Below are 18,618 nucleotides of genomic sequence, written 5' to 3'. Positions count from 1 at the left end.
GAGGGAGCGCATTCCTGGTGGGGCAGCTTCTGACCCTGTTCGGAGGAGCTGGGAGAGAGTGTGACATTTGGAGTTGCCTCATGGGTCAGTTTGGCTCAGACCCAGAGCATATAAAAGTCGTAAGGGGAGACAAAACACGAGTTGGGACCAGATTGTTCTGGTCCTCACTTCTCAGCGTCAGGGCCTTGTTTTAGACGGGTCTTGTTGGAATCCTCTCGGTCGGGGGCCCATCTTCTCAAAATCATGCTTCTCGCTTCTTGTTGATGCTGGTCTTTGCCCTCCCAGATTGGTGGCCTGACCACAAGGGGCTGATAAGTCACTGCCCGTCTGCACTATTGGGGGCGCTGTCTTGTGCTTCCACGTTTGGCCCGGGATCTGTGTGGGCTCGCTGTGGCCTCTCGGGTCTAGAATAGGGCCGTGATTAATATGCTGACTCTGAAATGCTGATGCTTTACTTGTGTTCACCTTTGTCCCGCCAGGTAAAAACCTGCCTGGGGATTTTGTCCCAACCGCCCCGGGCTCGTCCTGGGATCCCTTTAGCATTTCACAGGTGGGGGCAGCACTCGAGCTGCTGGGGCCGCTTTGGCTCAGGCCCCTTGTGAGAGGGCGGCTTCTTTTGCCAGGTGTACGCGACCTTTTTGAGCCCTCTCAGGCTTGCTTAGGGCTACCTCTCCTCCGTGAGAGGGTGCTTTTCTAGATGGACAGATGACAATCGCAACCTTTCTAAAATGATCGAAATGTGTTTTAGATGAAAATGAAGCTCAGCTGTTTGGTGAATGTCACTGGAGCCATCAGCATCGCTGGGATCCATTGGTACCACGGCACAGAGGGCTACGTGGAGCCAGACTGCCCTTGCCTTGCCATCTGCTTTGACAATGGGAGATGCCAGATAATGAGACAGGAGAGTGACCAAAGTGAGGGGTTTTTCTTTTCTTGTGGTCTTAGACTGACTTGTGACTTTGAGTAAAAGTTTCTCAGGCCACACATTCAAGGGATTTGGAGTCTAAACCAGCACTTGACCTTGGAAAAATCAACCCCTGCCTCAGGCCTCAGTTTCCTTCTCTGTAAAATGAGGGATCTGAGTGGAGCCAATGGAATGAAAAGTGACAATTCTAAATTACTGACTAAATTAATTCACTAATTCAGTGCCAATCAGACTACCCAAAAACTATTTTGTAGAGCTAGAAAAAATAATAAATTCATCTGGAAGAACAAAAGGTCAAGAAAATCAAGGGAATCAGTGAAAACATGTGAAGGAAGGTCGCCTAGCAGAACCAAGTCACAAACTATATTACAAAGCAATAATCATGAAAACCATCTGGCCCTGACTAAAAAATATCGTGGTGGATCAGAGATTAAGCGCACAGCACAAATACATCGTAGTAAATGACACTATAATGTAGCGTGTGATGAACCCAAAGATCTAGGCTTTTGGAACAGGAGCTCACTGTTTGACAAAAGACGCTGGGAAAACTGGAAAGCAGTTTGGCAGAAAGTAGGCGTAGCCCAACATCTGATCCCATGTACCAAAATAGGGTTAAAATGGGTACGCGATTTATACATAAAGGGGGACGCCATAAGCTGATTGGAGGAGCACAGTTCACCTGTCAGATCCATGATAAGGAAAGAGTTTAGGGCCAGACAAGAGATAGAGAGCATTGTGGAATGCAAAACGGATGGTTTTGATTATGTTGAATCAAAAAGGTTTTACATAAATAAAACCAATGCAGCCAAGATTAAAAAACTGTGAATAGGGGCCGCTAGGTGGCGCAGTGGATAGAGCACCGGCCCTGGAGTCAGGAGGACCTGAGTTCAAATCCGGCCTCAGACACTTAACACTTACTAGCTGTGTGACCCTGGGCAAGTCACTTAACCCCCATTGCCTCACTAAAAAAAAAAAAAAAACAACTAGAGAACCGAGTCAAATTTATAAGAATACAAGTCATTCCCCAGTTGATAAATGGTCAAAGGATATGAACAGATAGTTTTCAGATGAAGAAATCAAAGGTATCTACAGTTATATGAAAAAATGCCTCAAATCACTGCTGACTAGAAAAATGCAAATTAAAACAGCTCTGATGCGGCATCTCGTACCTGTCAGATTGGCTGATATGACAGAAAAGGAAAATGATAAGTGTTGGAGAAGATGCAGGGAAATTAGAATAGTGATTCACTGTTGGAGTTGTGAAAAGATGCAGCCGTTCTGGAGGACAGTTTGGAACTATGCCCAAAGGGCTATAAAACTGTGTGTACCCTTTGATCCAGCACTACCACCACTAGGTCTGTATCCCAGGGAGGTTTAAAAAAATAAAAAGGAAAGGAATCTATTTGTATAAGAGTATTTATAGCAGCTCTCTTTGTGATGCCTAAGAATTGGAAGTTGAGGGGATGCCCATCCATTGGGGAATGGCTGACAAGCTGTGGTGTGTGATTATAATGGAATACTATTGTGTTGTAAGAAATGATAAGCAGATAGATTTCAGAAAAACCTGGAAAGACTTAGATGAACTGATGCAAAGTGAAGTGAGCAGAATGAGGAGAACATTGTTCACAGGAAACAGCAACATTGTGTGAGGGCCAAGATTTGATGTACGGAGCATTATTTGGGTGACTTGCCTTAATATTGGGGTCCCGGAAATATGAGGGACCTTTTAGGTCCTTCCTCCGCTCTGAACTGCCCTTTTTAGGTATTTCTCCCAGGCCAATAAGAAAGGAGCCTCTGAGCTTTAGTTCACAAAAGGAATTAATTAAACAATAAAGGTGAAGCTAATAAAAAAAATCAAAGACAAGGAAATAGAAATACAGAGAAATGCTCTTCACTCTAAACTTAACCTCTGTGGTCCTAAGACCGTTTCCATTTACGTTAGTTCAAAGGACTTAGGGCTTTCCGTGATTAGCTCAGTAACCTGAAAGTTTGCTCTCGGCTCCAGAACAGGCACCACCACCACCAGGGCCCCTTCAGGGAGGCTCAATCTCTCCTTCCACAGCTGCCTGTGGAGAGTCCGTTCTTTACCACAATTGTGATGAGGATTCACTGTGAATGACTTACCTCTTCCCAGCAATACAGTGATCCAAGACAGTCCCAAAAGACTGATAATGAAAAATGCTCTCCACCTCCAGAGAAAGACCTGATGTCTGAATGCAGACTAAGCATGCTGTTTTCTCTTTTGTTTTCTTTTGTTTTTCTCTCCCCCGCCCCTGTTTCCTTACTTCCTTCTTTGTTTGGTTTGAGTTTTCTTTCACAAAATGATTAATATGGAAAGATGTCTTATATAATTGCCTATGTAGAACCTAGATCAGATTGCTTCCTGTCTTGGGGAGGGAGGGAGAGGATTTTGAACTCAAAATTGTAAACAGATGATTGTTAAAAATTGTTTTACATGCTATTGGGGGGAAATATTCTTTTAAAGAAATGCGGGGCCTGAATAGATGAGTTCTAAGGACTTTCCAGCCCTAAATTCTTTTCATCGTGTTTTTTTGCTGTTCTTTTCTGGTTAGACCCTGTTTTGATTGATACGGGCATAAATGTTGTGAGTATCCAGTGGAACCACATTGGGAGTGTCTTGGCTGTGGCTGGCTTCCAGAAGGCCATCTCTCAGGACAAGGACATCAACGTGGTGCAGTTTTATACTCCATTTGGGGAGGTAAAAATATCTGAGCCGTCAGATGTACACTGAGGAGGGAGGGAGGCCCCTTGTTTTTGTGTTGAGGCGTTTGTTGGGACTGACGGCCCGAGCATAAGCAGATGTTAGGGTGGGAAGGTTTTGTGGTTCTCAGCAGAGGGAGCTCCTTGTGTGGGATCCCTTGAGGACCGATGGCCCAAGAGGTTCCACGAGTGGTCTGGGTCACAAACGGCCTTCTTGACACGGGAGAGCAGGAACCTATTCACTGGGCCACACTGCCCTTTAGGTTAACAAGCACTTGTGAGCTGGATAGTGCATAGAACCCCATTTTATGGGCGAGGAAGCTGAGTGACACAACAGGCATTGACTGGGGGTCTTCTGGCTCCACATTCTTTGTTTTTCTCTTCTCCTATCCCACCTCTCTGTGATAATCTTAATAATGGGATAAAGGATGCTAACAAGAACATCAGGTAGCTGTTGATTTTACTTTAAAGTCAGATGGACCTTGGGACAAGCAGCTCTTGGATTAATAGAGACTAACGAGTGAAATGGATTTCCGAAGTGTTCTGATGTCAGCCGTTCTTTCCCTTGACCTTGCCATGCCCACAGCTCTGTCCCTGCCTTTCCCAGGGGCTGCAGAGCTGAAGTGTGTGTGTGTGTGTGTGTGTGTGTGTGTGTGTGTGTGAGAGAGAGAGAGAGAGAGAGAGAGAGAGAGAGGAGAGAGAGAGAGAGAGAGAGAGACTTGGCTTAGAGTCAGGAAGACCTGGACTCACACGTGGCCTGTTTGCTCCTGCAGAAGGGAGACCGACACAAAGCAATTTGTGGTCCTCAGTGCTTTGTGTCAGCTGTGGTGGTTGGGACTTGTCACTGCTAACATTTCCCTGCTGCACACCCAGAGGGCCGTCTTGTCACCTGGTAGTTCAGTTGCCTTCTTTTGAATGTGTAGAATATGGAGTTTGAATTGGAACTGATGTTGAGGACTTTGTACCTGGCTCCCAGTTTTAAAGATTCTGAACTTAACAAATACTGAATTAATTGAACGTTTCCATATAGAAAAGCTATCAGAAAAAGAGGACCTCAGTCTTTGTTACATACGGCTGACTATACTTAAGCAAATAATAAATTCATTATGTTGCTTCCCCTCCTCCAATTGAGAACAAAAAGAAAAACAGAGCCTGTTATAAACAGGCATAGTCATACCAAAACATACCTCTCCGTTGGGCATGTCCAAGAAAATATGTCTGATACTGCACTCTGAGCCTCCTTCTCTCTACCAGGAGGTGAGTCCTCCCGAGTCATGTTATTACACAGATTAGACTTCTTAAGTCTTTCAAAGTTGTTTGCCTTTACCAAAGAAGCTTTCTCTGCTTGCTCATCTTGCTTGTCTTTTACTTGACTTTTAACTCCTTAGGGTGGGGTCCTGCTTCCAGGTTATACTGTCCCAAGCTTCAGGGGGTCCCAGGTGTTATGAATTAATGAGGAGCAGTTTCCCGGCCTTTTCTCTGGTCCATATATAACCCCAGGCCAACTTGCTAATTATCCAAGCAGCAGCACTTTGTGTGCTCTGATGAACCTTCCCCCCTCCCCAACCTGGGCTGCCACCTCTCAAGGTTTCTTCTGGTTTCTAGCTGGGGTAGGACATCCAAACCCCCCCCTTAGCTCCTGCATATACCCCATGAACTCCCCGCCAGCCCTTCAGCCCTCTCGCCAGACCGTGAGCTTAGTTCCAGAAGATGCCGGCCCTGCAGGTGATTTGGGGGTTCAGGGGTGACTTTCACTAGTGCAGACTGCCTGGAGCTGGATCTGTGTTGGCACCACCATGGGGCTGGACTCCATTCCCAGCCCAGCTCCCTCTCCTGTTGAACTCCCAAGCTGTCCTTGGCTGGAAAATATTATCAGCTGTCTTTCTGTGGGTTCTGCTGCTCCAGGAGTTGTTTTCTGGCTATGTTTGGAGGCTTTTTTGGAGTAATTGTGTCAGGAAGTCTGAGCATTTACTGCCTTTCCTCTGCCATCTTGGCTTTGTCCCCTCACCAATCAGTTGTTGTCTTCCTTTACCATATGGTGTGGGAGAAATGGCTCTCTTGCTTCTGCTCACTTCATTCTACATCTGTTCATGCACGACTTTCTAGGTTTCTCTGAAACCCCGTCTTTCACAATTTCTTATAGCAGCGGTATTCCTTCACATCGATGGCCATTCAGCTATTGCACAACTGATGGGCATTCCTTCACTTTCCAATTCTTTGTCACTACAGAGAGCGAAAGAAACATTTTTATAGATCTTTAGCATTGGAGTTGTGATGTTTAAAATCTAAATTGTAAGGTCACCTTAAATTATTGTTTGTTTGTTTGTTTTTGCAGGGCAATGAGGGTTAAGTGACTTGCCCAGGGTCACACAGCTAGTAAGTGTCAAGTGTCTGAGGCTGGATTTGAACTCAGGTCCTCCTGACTCCAGGGCCAGTGCTTTATCCACTGTGACACTTAGCTGCCCCTGAGGTCGCCTTAAATTAGAAGCTTTAGTACCAGTCTTTGCACATTAAGCATTTATTAAAGCATACTAGGTATTCACATGGAGTTCAGAAAGTTAAGAAAAGGCCTCTCTAGCCTAGAATTCCAGCCTGGTTGGGTTCTTCCTCAAGTCCTCCGCCACGAGGCTGCTTCAACCACTAACTCCCCCACAGTGAGTGTGGAAGCTTTTTATCGGTCTGGAGCAGAGTCAGTCCTTATACACTGCTTCAAGCTGATTGGCTAGCGTCATCCAAATCCTTTGGTTCACTGGACTTGAAGGTGGTCTCTCAAAGTCTTTAGCTTCTGATAACAATACCTTCTTCAGGGCCGGCCAGGTGTGCTTACAATCCAGTCAACTTGAAGTAGGCTAAGCAGCAGTCAATCACTCTCACTTGATTCAATCAGTCTAGATGAATCTCCAGGTGGGCCTTTGAGTATCTGCCAAATCCCATTATTTTATCACAGAGTTTTGCTTAGGTCTAATCCCTCTCTTCATCTGCCTCCCCCTCCCCACCCCAATTCCCCCTTCTACTCTTTCCCTCTTATTTCACTGTTGAGTGAAATGCATTTCTCTTTTCCAGTTGTGTGTGTGTGTGTTCTAACTTTCTCTAACCAGTTCAGATGAGAGTGAGGTTGAAGGGTTAACTGTTTCTTTACTCCCTCCTTCTTGTACGTACAGATGTCTACTTGCACACCCTGCTCATTTTCCATAACCTTCCTTTCCCTTCTCCTACCATGCATCCTTGTTTCCATTCTTCTCTTAAGATCATTGAGACAGAATAGAGCTACCCTGAGGCCTTGTCTAAGTAGCCTTCCTGTAGGAGCCCTGATGAGGACCATATTTGAATGAATATCCTTGCTCAGTCCCTTGTTATTATCATTCATGTTTACCTTTTCATGCTTCTTTTAACTCCTGTGTTTGAGCTGCTCTGGTCTTTTCATGAGGAATGCTTGGAAACCGTTTTAGTCAAAGATCCATTTCCCCCTGTTACGTTGTATGCTTTTTTCTTTCTGGCTCAGTGTAGTGTTTCCTGACCTCGGAGCTCTGGAAGAAGTGACTGGTAGATTCCATCTCTTGCCTTTTGGTTCTAAGAGCTCTGGGCAGTTTTTTTTTTTTTAAAGTCTCCTTTTTGGCCTTGACATTCAAGATTCGGTGATTCTTTTTTTGTGTGTTTTGTTTTGTTTTGATTTTTGGTGGGGCAGTGAAGGTTAAGTGACTTGCCCAGGGTCACACAGCTAGTAAATGTCAAATGTCTGAGGTCGGATTTGAACTCAGGTCCTCTTGAATCCAGGGCCGGTGCTTTATCCAGTGCGTCACCTAGCTGCCCCCTCGATTCAGTGATCCGGAATTTTTTTCCCTTGATCTGTTTTCCAGATCAGTGGTTTTCACTATGCGATACTTTTATTTTCTTCCATTTTTTTTGGTCTTTTGACTTGTTTTCACCTTTCTTGTTGCTTCTTGGAGCCACTGACTTCTATTTGGCCCTGTCTGATTTCTAGGCAGATTTGGTGCCTCTTGTACCTGGCTGTTAATTAATTCCCTTTCCACTTCTCTCCTCAGTAACTCTCATTGCTTTTCTGCTTCTTCCTCAGATGGTTTCATTTCATTTAGAAACCATTTTAAACCTTCTTTTACTAATTCTGGTTGCGTCTGTGGCCCTGCTGGTTTTTCATGGGAGGTTTTGCTCCTAGATGTCTTGGAACCCCTCTCTTCTTCTGGATTTCTGCCTGGAGCTTCCCTGCCATCATCACAGCTCTTCATGGTGGGCTTCTTTTTGGTTTGCCCTTTCTTCCAGGGAAGGTCTGGCTGGTCCGTTGCTGCTTTGTTGGGGTGATGAGTGTTGTGTTGTTCTGGGATCTCAGGGACAGGCTGGGGACCTGCGAGCTTTCCCTACTCCTAGAGGGGTCGGGTCCAGGGCAAAGCCTGATCGCTGCCCCCTTGGCCTGCGCGCTGCCGGTTCCTGACCTGGGTTTGGGCTGAGCAAGAGCAGAGGCTCTTGGACGCTGCCCCTCTTAGCCAGCTGACGAGCTCTCACCACGGAGCTTTCGAAGTTGTCCTGCTTGTGAGTGTTTCCTGTTGGCCTTTCTTCTGTTCTCTTCTGTGTGGGCAAGAAAATGCTTCAGTGACCCGCTTTTCTTTTTTCTTTTTAGTATTAAACATTTTTATTTAAAGTCTTGAGTTCCCAATTCTATCCTTCTTTCCCTCCCTGAGGTGGCAAGCAATCAGAGATGGGTCATACATGTATGATTATGTAAAACATGACCCTATTAGACATTCTTTTTATTTTTTTTAAAACATTTTATTATTATTATTTTTTTTTTTGGAGAAGCAATTGGGGTTAAGTGATTTGCCCAGGGTCACACAGCTAGTAAGTGTCAAGTGTCTGAGGCTGGATTTGAACTCAGGTCCTCCTGATTCCAGGGCCGGTGCTCTATCCACTGCACCACCTAGCTGCCCCAGTCATTTTCTATGTGAAAACTTGAATAAAAGAAAAAAAATGAAAGAAAGTGAGGAATGGCGTGCTTCAGTCTGTTCCATCAATACTAGTTCTTTCTCTGGAGGTGGATAGTATGTCTCATCCATAGTCCTTTGGGGTCGTCTTGGATCATTGTATTGCTGAGAATAGTTAAGTCACTCACAGGTCTTCCTCCAACCTTACTGCTGTCTCTGCACAGCGTTCTCTTGAATGACCCTCTTTTCTTTCTCCTTTTTGTTAACTTTATTGCTGCTCCCCCCACTTCCAACTCTTCTGCATAGTTGAGCAGAACAAGCTTCTGAATTGGCTGTAGGTGTCCTTCTCTAGCAGGACTTGAGTTAGGCAGTGTGCTCTGTCCTTGTTCCTTGGGAACTTTGCTTGACCTTGGCGTGGGCCAGAGCTTCCCAAAGTGTTCCCAAGATGCTTTCTGGAGAGTGTTGTTGTTGCCATGTGACTCATCCTCCGGGTTCTGCACCTGTCACACTGCCTCTGTTCATGTGGGTCTTCCCAGGTGTCCTTTGTCATTGGTGAGGGGACAGCCATATTTTATGATATTCCTGTGCCGTGCTTACTCAGCCATTCCCCAACTGATGCCCCCTCAACCAGTGAACCAATTGTAAAACCAGTTAGAACAAAATATATTTTTAACAATTGCTTTATCTCCATCAAACTGTCGGTATTCGTTTGTATTTGGATCGCTTGGTACGTATGAGTCTAAAATATTCTGGGTCTTTCTTCCTTAGCATTTGCGAACCTTGAAGGTCCCTGGAAAGCAGATGTCTGCACTGTCTTGGGAAGGAGGCGGGTTAAAGATTGCTCTCGCTGTTGATTTCTTTATCTATTTTGCAAACATCAGACCGGGTTACAAGGTGAGTACAAAGAACTGGCATCATGAAAACTTTGGAAATGGGTTTTATTCTGAGCAACTTTCATTTTTGAAACTAAGCAGGTTATGAAGTTGTTGGATTGCAGGCCCGATGACTTCCTTAGGCAGCAGCCAGCTCTGGGATGATGAGCCTCTCCGAAGTTAGCCATGCTCGCGCTCTCAGGACCGAGAGGGGACTTGGTGTGGTACCTGCTGGGCCAGCTGAGTCTCTACAAAAAGACATTGGAGGAAGACTCTGTAGAGTGACTCTTTAAAAAAAAATCTTTTTTACAAAATTTTTTTGTTTTGTTTGTGACATATAATTGAATTTTGTACATTTAGCAAACATCAATATAATGTACACATACACATGTATGTGACATATATAATGTATATTTTCAACATTATTACATTTAGACATACCCAGATATATTCTAGTACCTATAACTTGGTATTTTAAATCTTCCTTCTTCCTTTTCTTAATAAACAGGCAGTTTTCTTTCCTTTTTTATACAGGTAAATAACTTTTATAAACAATGTATACATAGCAATTTATATAAATAATATAGACGACAAATTTGTTTAAATATAATTATTATATAAATAAGACTTAAATAACTTGTACATGCACAACATATGTATTTATGTGTGTGCATATAGATACATATATAACTCCGGAACCCTTCCCAGCGTATCCCTCCCCCACCTTCTTTTTTTTCAGGTTCAATGTTTTTATTTAGATTTTTCTGTTCCAATCTCTATCCCACCTTCCCTTCCCTCCCCTCCCCCCTTCCCGAGGCAGTAAACAGTCTGATATGGTTATACATATCCGATCATGCAAAACATCCCATTTGTCACTTAATGAAAGAAAGTGAGAAAGAGCCTGCTTCAGTCTGTTCCGTCAGTATCAGCTCTTTCTTTGGAGGTGGATCCTATGTTTCATCAGTATTCTTGTGGGATTGTCTTGGATTGTTGTAATGTTGAGAATAGTCAAGTCCTTCACACTTCTTCATCCGACAGTACTGCTGCCCGTGTTCAGTGTTCTCTTGGTTCTGCTCACTTAGAGTGACTCTTTAGAGCCAACCAAGTTCCAATCCCAAGCCTCGGTGGCTGCTGTGGAAAGCCCGGGGCCCGACGTATCTGCTCATTCCCCTTGTGCTGCTCCGGTATTTGCAGTGAAAAGCTCATGTGGAGAATGGAGACGTGGCACTGATATTGTGCCATCTTTGTCACAGCCCAGCGATCCCTTCGCTGTGGTTCTATTTTGTAATCTGCTTTGCCGAAGCTGTTAGTTAAATCTTCTGTGTAGTCTCCTCTCGGCCACTATTTACGCCTTTCCTTTCTTTTGCTAGAATTTCTAGGACTATGCAAAGGCTTTATTCCTGTAATGATTCAGAAAACCTTGAGTGCTTCCTGTTGTATATAAGGCCAGCTTTTGATTTTAGATACAGCTTTTATTTGATCATTTTTTGCATCTATTATGGTCATTTTCTGGCCAGGATTTTATTTTTTAAAATGTAGATAATATTCCCTAGTTGTACTGGTGTGTAGTTCTCTTTCTTTCTTTTATCCTTTTCCTGGTTAGATAGTAGACTTGTCTCACAAAAGGAAGGTGATGGAGTTTTTAGGCTAATTTTGGTAGTGTGGATGCTGTCCTTTAAAAGTCTGATAAAATTCACCTATGAATACATATGAATTAAGGTTTTTTTCCTTTTCTGAAATTAGGTGGTTTAATATCCATTTGGTGCTCTTTTTTTTTTTTTTTTAGTGAGACAATTGGGGTAAAGTGACTTGCCCAGGGTCACACAGCTAGTAAGTGTTAAGTGTCTGAGGCCGGATTTGAACTCAGGTCCTCCTGACTCCAGGGCCGGTGCTCTATCCACTGCACCACCTAGCTGCCCCCTTGGTGCTCTATTAATATGGACATTTTATGCTTTTTGTAGCTAAGCTTCTATTTCTTTTATATCCTCAGTTTTGCTGATATAAAACTGCATAGTAGGTTCTGATAATTAAAAAATATTCTTCTTTGTTGTGATTATGCCTTATTCATTTACAGATTTGTAAGTGTGCTTTTCTTCCCTTTCCCTCTCAATTGGGTTTTGTGGGGCTTTTCAAAAAACTGGCATTTAGTTTTTATCGGTTCTCTCTCTGCTTTGAACTTTATCAGTCTCTCCCCTAGTGTTTAGATTTTCTTTTTTGTGCATAAAAAAGTACAACTATGTCTGAGTCCTTATTCTGAAGAGGGTTGTGTTGGTACCTTAAAGCTGACAGATCTGCTGACCTGTCACTTATTTTTTTTTTTTTGGCTTTTTAGTCCAATTATTTATTCATTCATCTATTCATTATTTTTATCATAAAAGTATTTTATTATTTTCTAGTTACATGTAGAGATAGTTCTCAACATTTGTTTTCATAAGATTTCTAGTTCCAAATGTTTCTCCCTCCCTCCCTTCCCTCCCCCCTCCCCAAGACAGCAAGCAATCGGATAGAGGTTGTATATGTACAATCACATTAAACATATTTCTGCATTAGTTGTGTTGTCAAAGAAGAATCAGAACACAAGGGAAAAACCTCAAGAAAGAACACCCCCGCCCCCGGCCAAAATAGAAACAGTATTAATCTGTCACTACTTCTTTTTTTTTTTTTGGTGAGGCAATTGGGGTTAAGTGACTTGCCCAGGGTCACACAGCTAGTAAGTGTCAAGCGTCTGAGGCCGGATTTGAACTCAGATCCTCCTGACTCCAGGGCCAGTGCTCTATCCACTGTGCCACCTAGCTGCTCCCAGGGCTGCTTTTCTTATCGGTTTGTTTCCCATCTTTCCAGTGGGGTTACTGCTCCAACACGGTTGTCTATGCATACATCAGGCCCGATCGCCCCGAGTACTGCGTGGTTTTTTGGGATACAAAGAACAATGAGAAATACGTGAAATACGTCAAAAGCTTGATTTCTGTCACCACCTGTGGTGACTTCTGCATCTTGGCGACGAAGGCCGATGAAAACCATCCCCAGGTGAGTGTTTTTGCTGAAGCCTGACCTTGCTGTGCTGCCCTCTTGCAATGGCATCTCGGGGAAGGGGGCTGCATTTTCTCATGGCTCTCCGGGGATGCCCCGAGGATCTGCCCTGCCGCCTCTTCCCTGTCCTAAAGCATTTAGCATCTAAAACACACTTGAAAGACCAAGATCCTTGTCCGTGCTAACATTCCTTCTGCAGATGTTGGGCCGGAGTTCAGTTCAGGGATGGGAGGTTGTGGGCACATCTCCTTTTGATAACGCGAGCCCAGCTTTTGACAGTGAATTAGGCTGATGGCTGTGTCACAATGACCTTGTGATAGAAATAACAGCCTGTTCATTTTCAAGAGGATCTAAAATTAGAGATGGACCTAGAGAAGCAAACAGTGGCTTATGCTGACAAATAGATTAGGAAGTTTGGTGTGGGAAGGACGCTTTGTGATACCAGCAAGACTTTTTTTAAGCAGAGGAAAAGCATGCCTTTGGAAACATCCATGCTTGTGTAAAAGGACGTAAAACATGTTTGTTAGCCCGAAACGCCGATGAAAGATGAGAAGGCCAGACTTCTCAGTGTGCACCTAGTACTGGAGAAAGCAGAGCTGCCAATGATCCCAAGGCCAGATGAGGGCAGGGACAGGGACCATCTGGGAAGCCTGCTTATTCCTGTGAAGTAGAATGATGTGAACGCCTCACCCCCTGTGGCCCTCGGCATCCTTGCTAACCATGCAGCCCCAGGGGGCGTTTCTACCACTTCCACGTCTTCAGTGACTCAGACGTGACTTGAAAGCTTGTCCCTTTTTCTCAGTTTGGCTGCAATGAAAAAGAAGACAAATGTCTCATGTCTCTTAGAGGACAGAAGCCGTGGGCTTTATCCACTGCACCCCCAGCTGCCCCGAGGCCGTGCGCTTTCTGAGCCTCATCTGACCCTGTTTTCTTTCCTGACAGTTTGTGCTGGTTCTTTGCAATTCTATCGGCACTCCCTTGGACCCCAAGTACATCGACATTGGTAAGCAATGGCGGAGCCTGACTCCGCTCACATCGGGTACTGGGTTGTGACTCCGACGTTGTATTTTATGGTGTGGTGAGAGAGAACAGTGTTGTCTGAAGGCCGCCATCCAGCCGGGCTGTTCGGCTAGGCTCGCTGGCCCCTTGGAAGTGTCTTGTTGCGCCACCACCTACACTTCCAGTTGTCCCTCCCCAACCACCCTGTGCCCCTTATACTAAGTGGGGGGGGGGGCGAATTTAGCAGAAGGAGCGGGCAGCTCCAAAAGCTCCGGGTCTTCTAGGTTCTGTCCGTGCCTGTCATCCTCCCCTTCTCCGAGTCAGTGCAGGGAGGGGCCTTCTCATCTCTCTTCTTTGGGACCAGGCTCTGTCATTCTGTTTGGGCGGCTTCTTTTTTCGTCTTCCCACTCACACTGCTGTAGTCCCTGTTCATGTCTTTCTCCTGCTTGTGTCTGCCTCGCTTGGCCTCGTGCTTGCCAGCCTTCCCCCTTCACCTCGTTCTGAGGACACAGTCACACGTAGCAGCAGTCTGGTTTTGTTGGCAATCCTCTTCTACCACCAGGAGCGCTGCTCCGCACATCCTGATGCCCCGCGCCTTTCTTTTTGCCATGGATGTCCTTGGCACCTGTGTTTGTGTAGCCGTGGGATGGGCCCTGGCTTAGAGGGTGTGGACGGTTTTGTTATCCTTTTTGCATCATGGACATGCATCTGTGAAGCCGTCTGGGAGCAGTGTGATGATCGGGAGACAATAAGCTGTAGAAAGAATCTCCCCTTTATTTAAAAAAAATTTTTTTTTTTTTAGGGAGGCAATTGGGGTTAAGTGACTTGCCCAGGGTCACACAGCTAGTTAAGTATTAAGTGTTTGAGGCCGGATTTGAACTCAGGTACTCCTGACTCCAGGGCCGGTGCTCTATCCTCCCCTTTATTTTTAATGCCCTGGTTGTAAATAGTTCTGTTTAATAAAAACATTTCTGGTCCTCCTAAAAATGAGCAGTCTTCCCAGATTTCCCCTGAATACCGTGTGTTAGTGAGGTGGCTGTTCAAAATCGTGGGTTTGGAACGTCTTTAGAAGACTTTTGCCCCATCCTTGCAAAAGAAGGGTACTAAGAGGCTCACCGTGACTCGGTGGCAGACAGTGGGTCATTTTCCCAGCCATTAACCAGACTCTCACGTGGATTGGGGGCGGTGGCTTCCCAGTCGTGGCTGTGACTTGTTTTTAGCATCTCTTGATAATGGCCAGAGTATGAAAACGTTGGGCAAGTCGGAGAAGTAGAGTATGATGTTGTGGCAGCTGAGGGGAAACACCTCATTTCATCATTGACTGCTGCCTGTCACACAGAGAGCCCCCAGTCTAGGAGGGGGAGTGAGGAATGATCTGCAAGTGTGGTAGCCCCTGAGAGAGCATGGGGCCGGCCATTTGGACAAAAGAGAGAGAAGACAAACTCAGCACCTTCTTCGGTAGCTCTTGAGAACTGTTTGCCGGCCTGGAGGGACTGACTGACTGTGTGACCCTGGGCAAGTCACTTCATCGCTGCCTGCCTCAGTTTCCTTAACTGTAACACGGGACGAGCACCGACCTCCCTATGTTGTGAGGAGAAAATGAGAATGTTTGTAAAGTGCGTTGCCCCAGGCCGGGCCTTAGAGGGTACTGGATCAGTCTGCTTCCCGTGTCTCTGCATTTCAGACTGGAAGCTAAGAGGCACCGCTTGCGGGTCACAGATGAAGCAGAGATAGAGACTGGCCTTTACGGCTCCTTTTCTGTTCTAGTTTAGCCTCCTCTATGCTCCCTTTGTGTCGCTAGGATTTCTTTTTCCTTTTCCTTATTAAAAACATGTGAATCCTTGGTCACTGGAGCTGTTTTTGCCAGCCTGAACTGAGTGCTTTGTCTCTTGGGCCCCTGGAATCAGGGCAGCCGGCTCAGAGCGGCCTCCCGGCCTCCTGGCCTCTGGGCCTCCCGGCCTGGCCAGTTCTTGGCAGCCCGATGCTTTGCATTTTTGGGTCTCCGAAGGCTTTTTCAGTCTCCCTGGGTGAAACATTAACAAGCAGGTCTTTCATGGGCCTCTAGGAAACACAGACAAAGGCACGACCATTTGTGGCATACGCATCCTGTGAAATTCCTTTTGACGTTTCTCTGCCAAGTCTCAGAAAGAACTGCAGGCTGAAGGGAAAAACCCAGCCCACATGTCTTTGCCTGACCTAATTCTCGGCAACATTTTCCCAGTTTTGCCGCCTGTTGTTCTCCTGACTGTTGGCCACATGCACACAGCTGGGACCTTCTTGTATTTTCTGAAACTGTGTCCTTCATAGCTAACGGGTGTTCAGTTGGTGGGGTGTAGGTGTGTGTGTGTGTGTGTGTGTGTGTGCTCGCGCACGCATGTGTGCCTGCGTGCTCATGCAAGTGCATGTGTTGGTGGAAGCGGACCGTGTGATGGACAGTTGCCAAGGCATTGAAAATGGCTACCACACCATCCTGTCTAGTGTTGGTACAGACCTCCCTCCACAGTGATGGGGCTTGACAGGACTTGCAGGAGGAATTGAAATGATGTGACTGCCATCACCATCTTCTGAGGCTTCCCTTCTCAGAGGCAGCCCGGGAGGGGACGCTGAAGGAGGCTGGAGCCTCCGTGAGGTGGAGGCAAGGAGGCAGGCCGGCCTGGCAGGTGTGCGCAGGTGTTCTGGAGGGAGCTGGTCCGGCCTGCCTCGTGAGGGCATGACGGCAGACGGGCCCTGGAGGACTCTCACGGCGTCGGGGACAAGTGAGCTAGAAAGCACTCAAGCACCGGGCAGACGGCTCCTTTGATTCTCCCCACAGCCCTGGGAGGCGGCACGACCGTGACTCTCCTTGTTCCCGTGGCAGACTCTTTGTGACTGACTCCCTGCGAGGGTTTCTTGGCAGAGACACTGCAGGGCTCGGCCATTTCCTCTCCAGCTCGTTTTACAGATGAGGAAACTGGGGCCAAGAGGGTGAAGTGACTGGCCCAGGGTCACACGAGCAGTCAGTGTCTGAGACTGGATTTGAACGCAGGAAGAGCTGTGGGGACAAAGGGGACCTTCTGATTAAATCTGGGGAGGAAGCGAGCTAAGAAGAACCGTCCTGTCTAAAAGGAGTGGACGCTTTTGCTTTTAAGTTACCCAGCTAATCTTGGCCCAAGTCAGTCAGCCAGTAAGCATTTATTAAGCACCGGCTGTGTGCCAGGTTCTGTGCTAAGTGCTGGAGATAAAAAGAAAGATAAAACATTGTCCCTGCCCTCACGGAGCTCTCACTTGGGGGCGGGGAGACCTAGAGAGGGCGAGATGTCAGCTCTGGCAGCAAAGGGAGCAGGAATGTGGGGATTTGGGGGGCTCCAGGAGGCAGAGGTGGGAAGGAGGAGTGAGTGGGGCAGGCACGGGGGCAGGGCATATGGTCAGAGGAGGTGCCTGGAGCCCAGAAATGGGGGGGTTTGTTTGTAGAGCGGCTGGGAGGGAGGGCACCTGGGTGTGAAAACTTTACACGCCCCGTGGAGGACTGTGTATCTGATCTGGAAGTGATGGGAACCAGAGGGTGACCCCTGTCATGTAAGCCGGCCGTCTCGGGGCTTCTGATGCCCCCAGTGGGGTGGGGTGACTCTTATCAGGCTGGGAAGGTGGGCACCCTTGGTCCCACGGGCACGACTGTGGCGGGAGTGCGGATGGTGGGAAGCATGGCCATGCCCCAGCTGGATCCCATCCCTGTAAAGGGGTGGGGAGTGTGAGTCTAGGACAGGGGCCTCCTTCCCCACACGGTTAGGAGCTACACGCATGGATGTGTGTGGGGCCGGCCGTGTGTACACTATGAACTGATTAATCGGCTCCTTTCCAAACAACCACAGTGCCGCTATTTGTCACCATGACCAAAACGCACGTGATCGCAGCTTCCAAAGAAGCCTTCTACACATGGCAGTACCGCGTGGCCAAGAAGCTGACAGCCTTGGAAATCAACCAGGTGGCGCGGTCCAGAAAAGAAGGCCGAGAAAGGTGGGTGGCTGGCGGTCCGGCGGGCCTCGTGCTGCCTCTGCTGGACCTCCCTGGGGGCTGGTGGGGGCTCTTGTGTCTGTGTTCTGAGCAGCGTCCCCTCAGCCTGAGGGAAGGTTTTGGGCTGGGCCCACCCAAGAGCCAGGCAGCCCCAGGGTCGAGAGAGGCTGGGGGAATCTTCCTTAGTGGGTTTGCAGAATGGTGGTGCTTGAGACAGCTCGGGGCCCTGGGGGGCCGGGTCTCACAGCAGAGACATCTAGGGAGTCTACTGAAGAGAGGTTGAATGACCCTGCAGGCACCACCCCGTCCTTCCCACAATCCCTTTGGGGCCGGGAGTCTTGTTAGAAAGTTGGGATGGACACGCCTGCCCAGGGGCAGGCGACCTTGGGGGAACCACAATACCACCAGGGCCTGAAAAGTAATGGACAGTGACCGGCAGCTCTGTTACCCCACAAGCACTTCAGCAGCACCGGCTGTGATTTCGGCATCCTTGGTGCATCCATCGCCCTCCACTTGCTGTTATCAAAAGCATAATGACCCGTCTTCACTGGGTCGTCACCGGCTCAAAAAGCTCTGTCCATAGTGACCTCATTTGCCTTCCCTAGCCATCCCACAAGGTTGGTGCCGTTACTGTCTCCATATTACAGAGGAGGATGCTGAGGCCTAGGGAGCCCCCGCCCCCCCCCCCCGCACATTGCTCGTGTCAGAGGCAGGATTTGAACCCAGGGCTTTATGCTCTCAAGGCTGATGCTCAGGAGCCAGAGAATGTCTCCTAAATTCAGCCTTGTCCCAAGGGCGTGTCAGCAGGGGCTCAGGCACAGATTGTCTTCACTGAACCGAGAGAGCCCAGCTTCGTCTGGGCTGACAGCCAGCGATGCCCCATCTCCTGGAGGAGGAGCTCACACAGTAGGCCCTGACGGGCCGGGGGCTTCTGACCAGCTCCTCCTCCCGTGCCCGCCGCATTGGTTACGATTGTTAACCAATGGACGGGAAAGGGGGGGAGGATCAGGGTCCCTGAATGATTCTTCAGCCTGCATGAGCCCGTGAGAAGGGGTTCAGTGCGCATGGTGCAGGGTCTGCCCAGGGTGAGGGGCCGTTATCCTCTTCTGCACATTTGGGCTCCCGTCAGATATTAGAGGCATCAAGG

At 47.3% G+C, this 18,618-nt stretch overlaps 1 protein-coding gene across 1 annotated transcript in view; it reads left to right on the top strand.

Annotated features, from left to right (window-relative positions):
- Nucleotides 1-18,618, top strand: part of WDR35 (WD repeat domain 35) — a 57,997-nt gene that overhangs the window by 15,446 nt on the left and 23,933 nt on the right. Inside the window, exons 7-12 of the mRNA XM_043987121.1 lie at nt 749-914; nt 3,499-3,644; nt 9,349-9,474; nt 12,294-12,479; nt 13,425-13,485; nt 17,330-17,474. Coding sequence (XP_043843056.1) covers nt 749-914; nt 3,499-3,644; nt 9,349-9,474; nt 12,294-12,479; nt 13,425-13,485; nt 17,330-17,474 — 830 coding nt within the window. The remainder of the gene's footprint in view (nt 1-748; nt 915-3,498; nt 3,645-9,348; nt 9,475-12,293; nt 12,480-13,424; nt 13,486-17,329; nt 17,475-18,618) is intronic.

The sequence above is a fragment of the Dromiciops gliroides genome, chromosome 2 (genome assembly GCF_019393635.1).
Source record: "Dromiciops gliroides isolate mDroGli1 chromosome 2, mDroGli1.pri, whole genome shotgun sequence".
Taxonomy (NCBI): domain Eukaryota; kingdom Metazoa; phylum Chordata; class Mammalia; order Microbiotheria; family Microbiotheriidae; genus Dromiciops; species Dromiciops gliroides.
The sequence above is the reverse complement of the archived record's forward strand: the minus strand, read 5'-3'. Positions and strand labels throughout refer to the sequence as shown.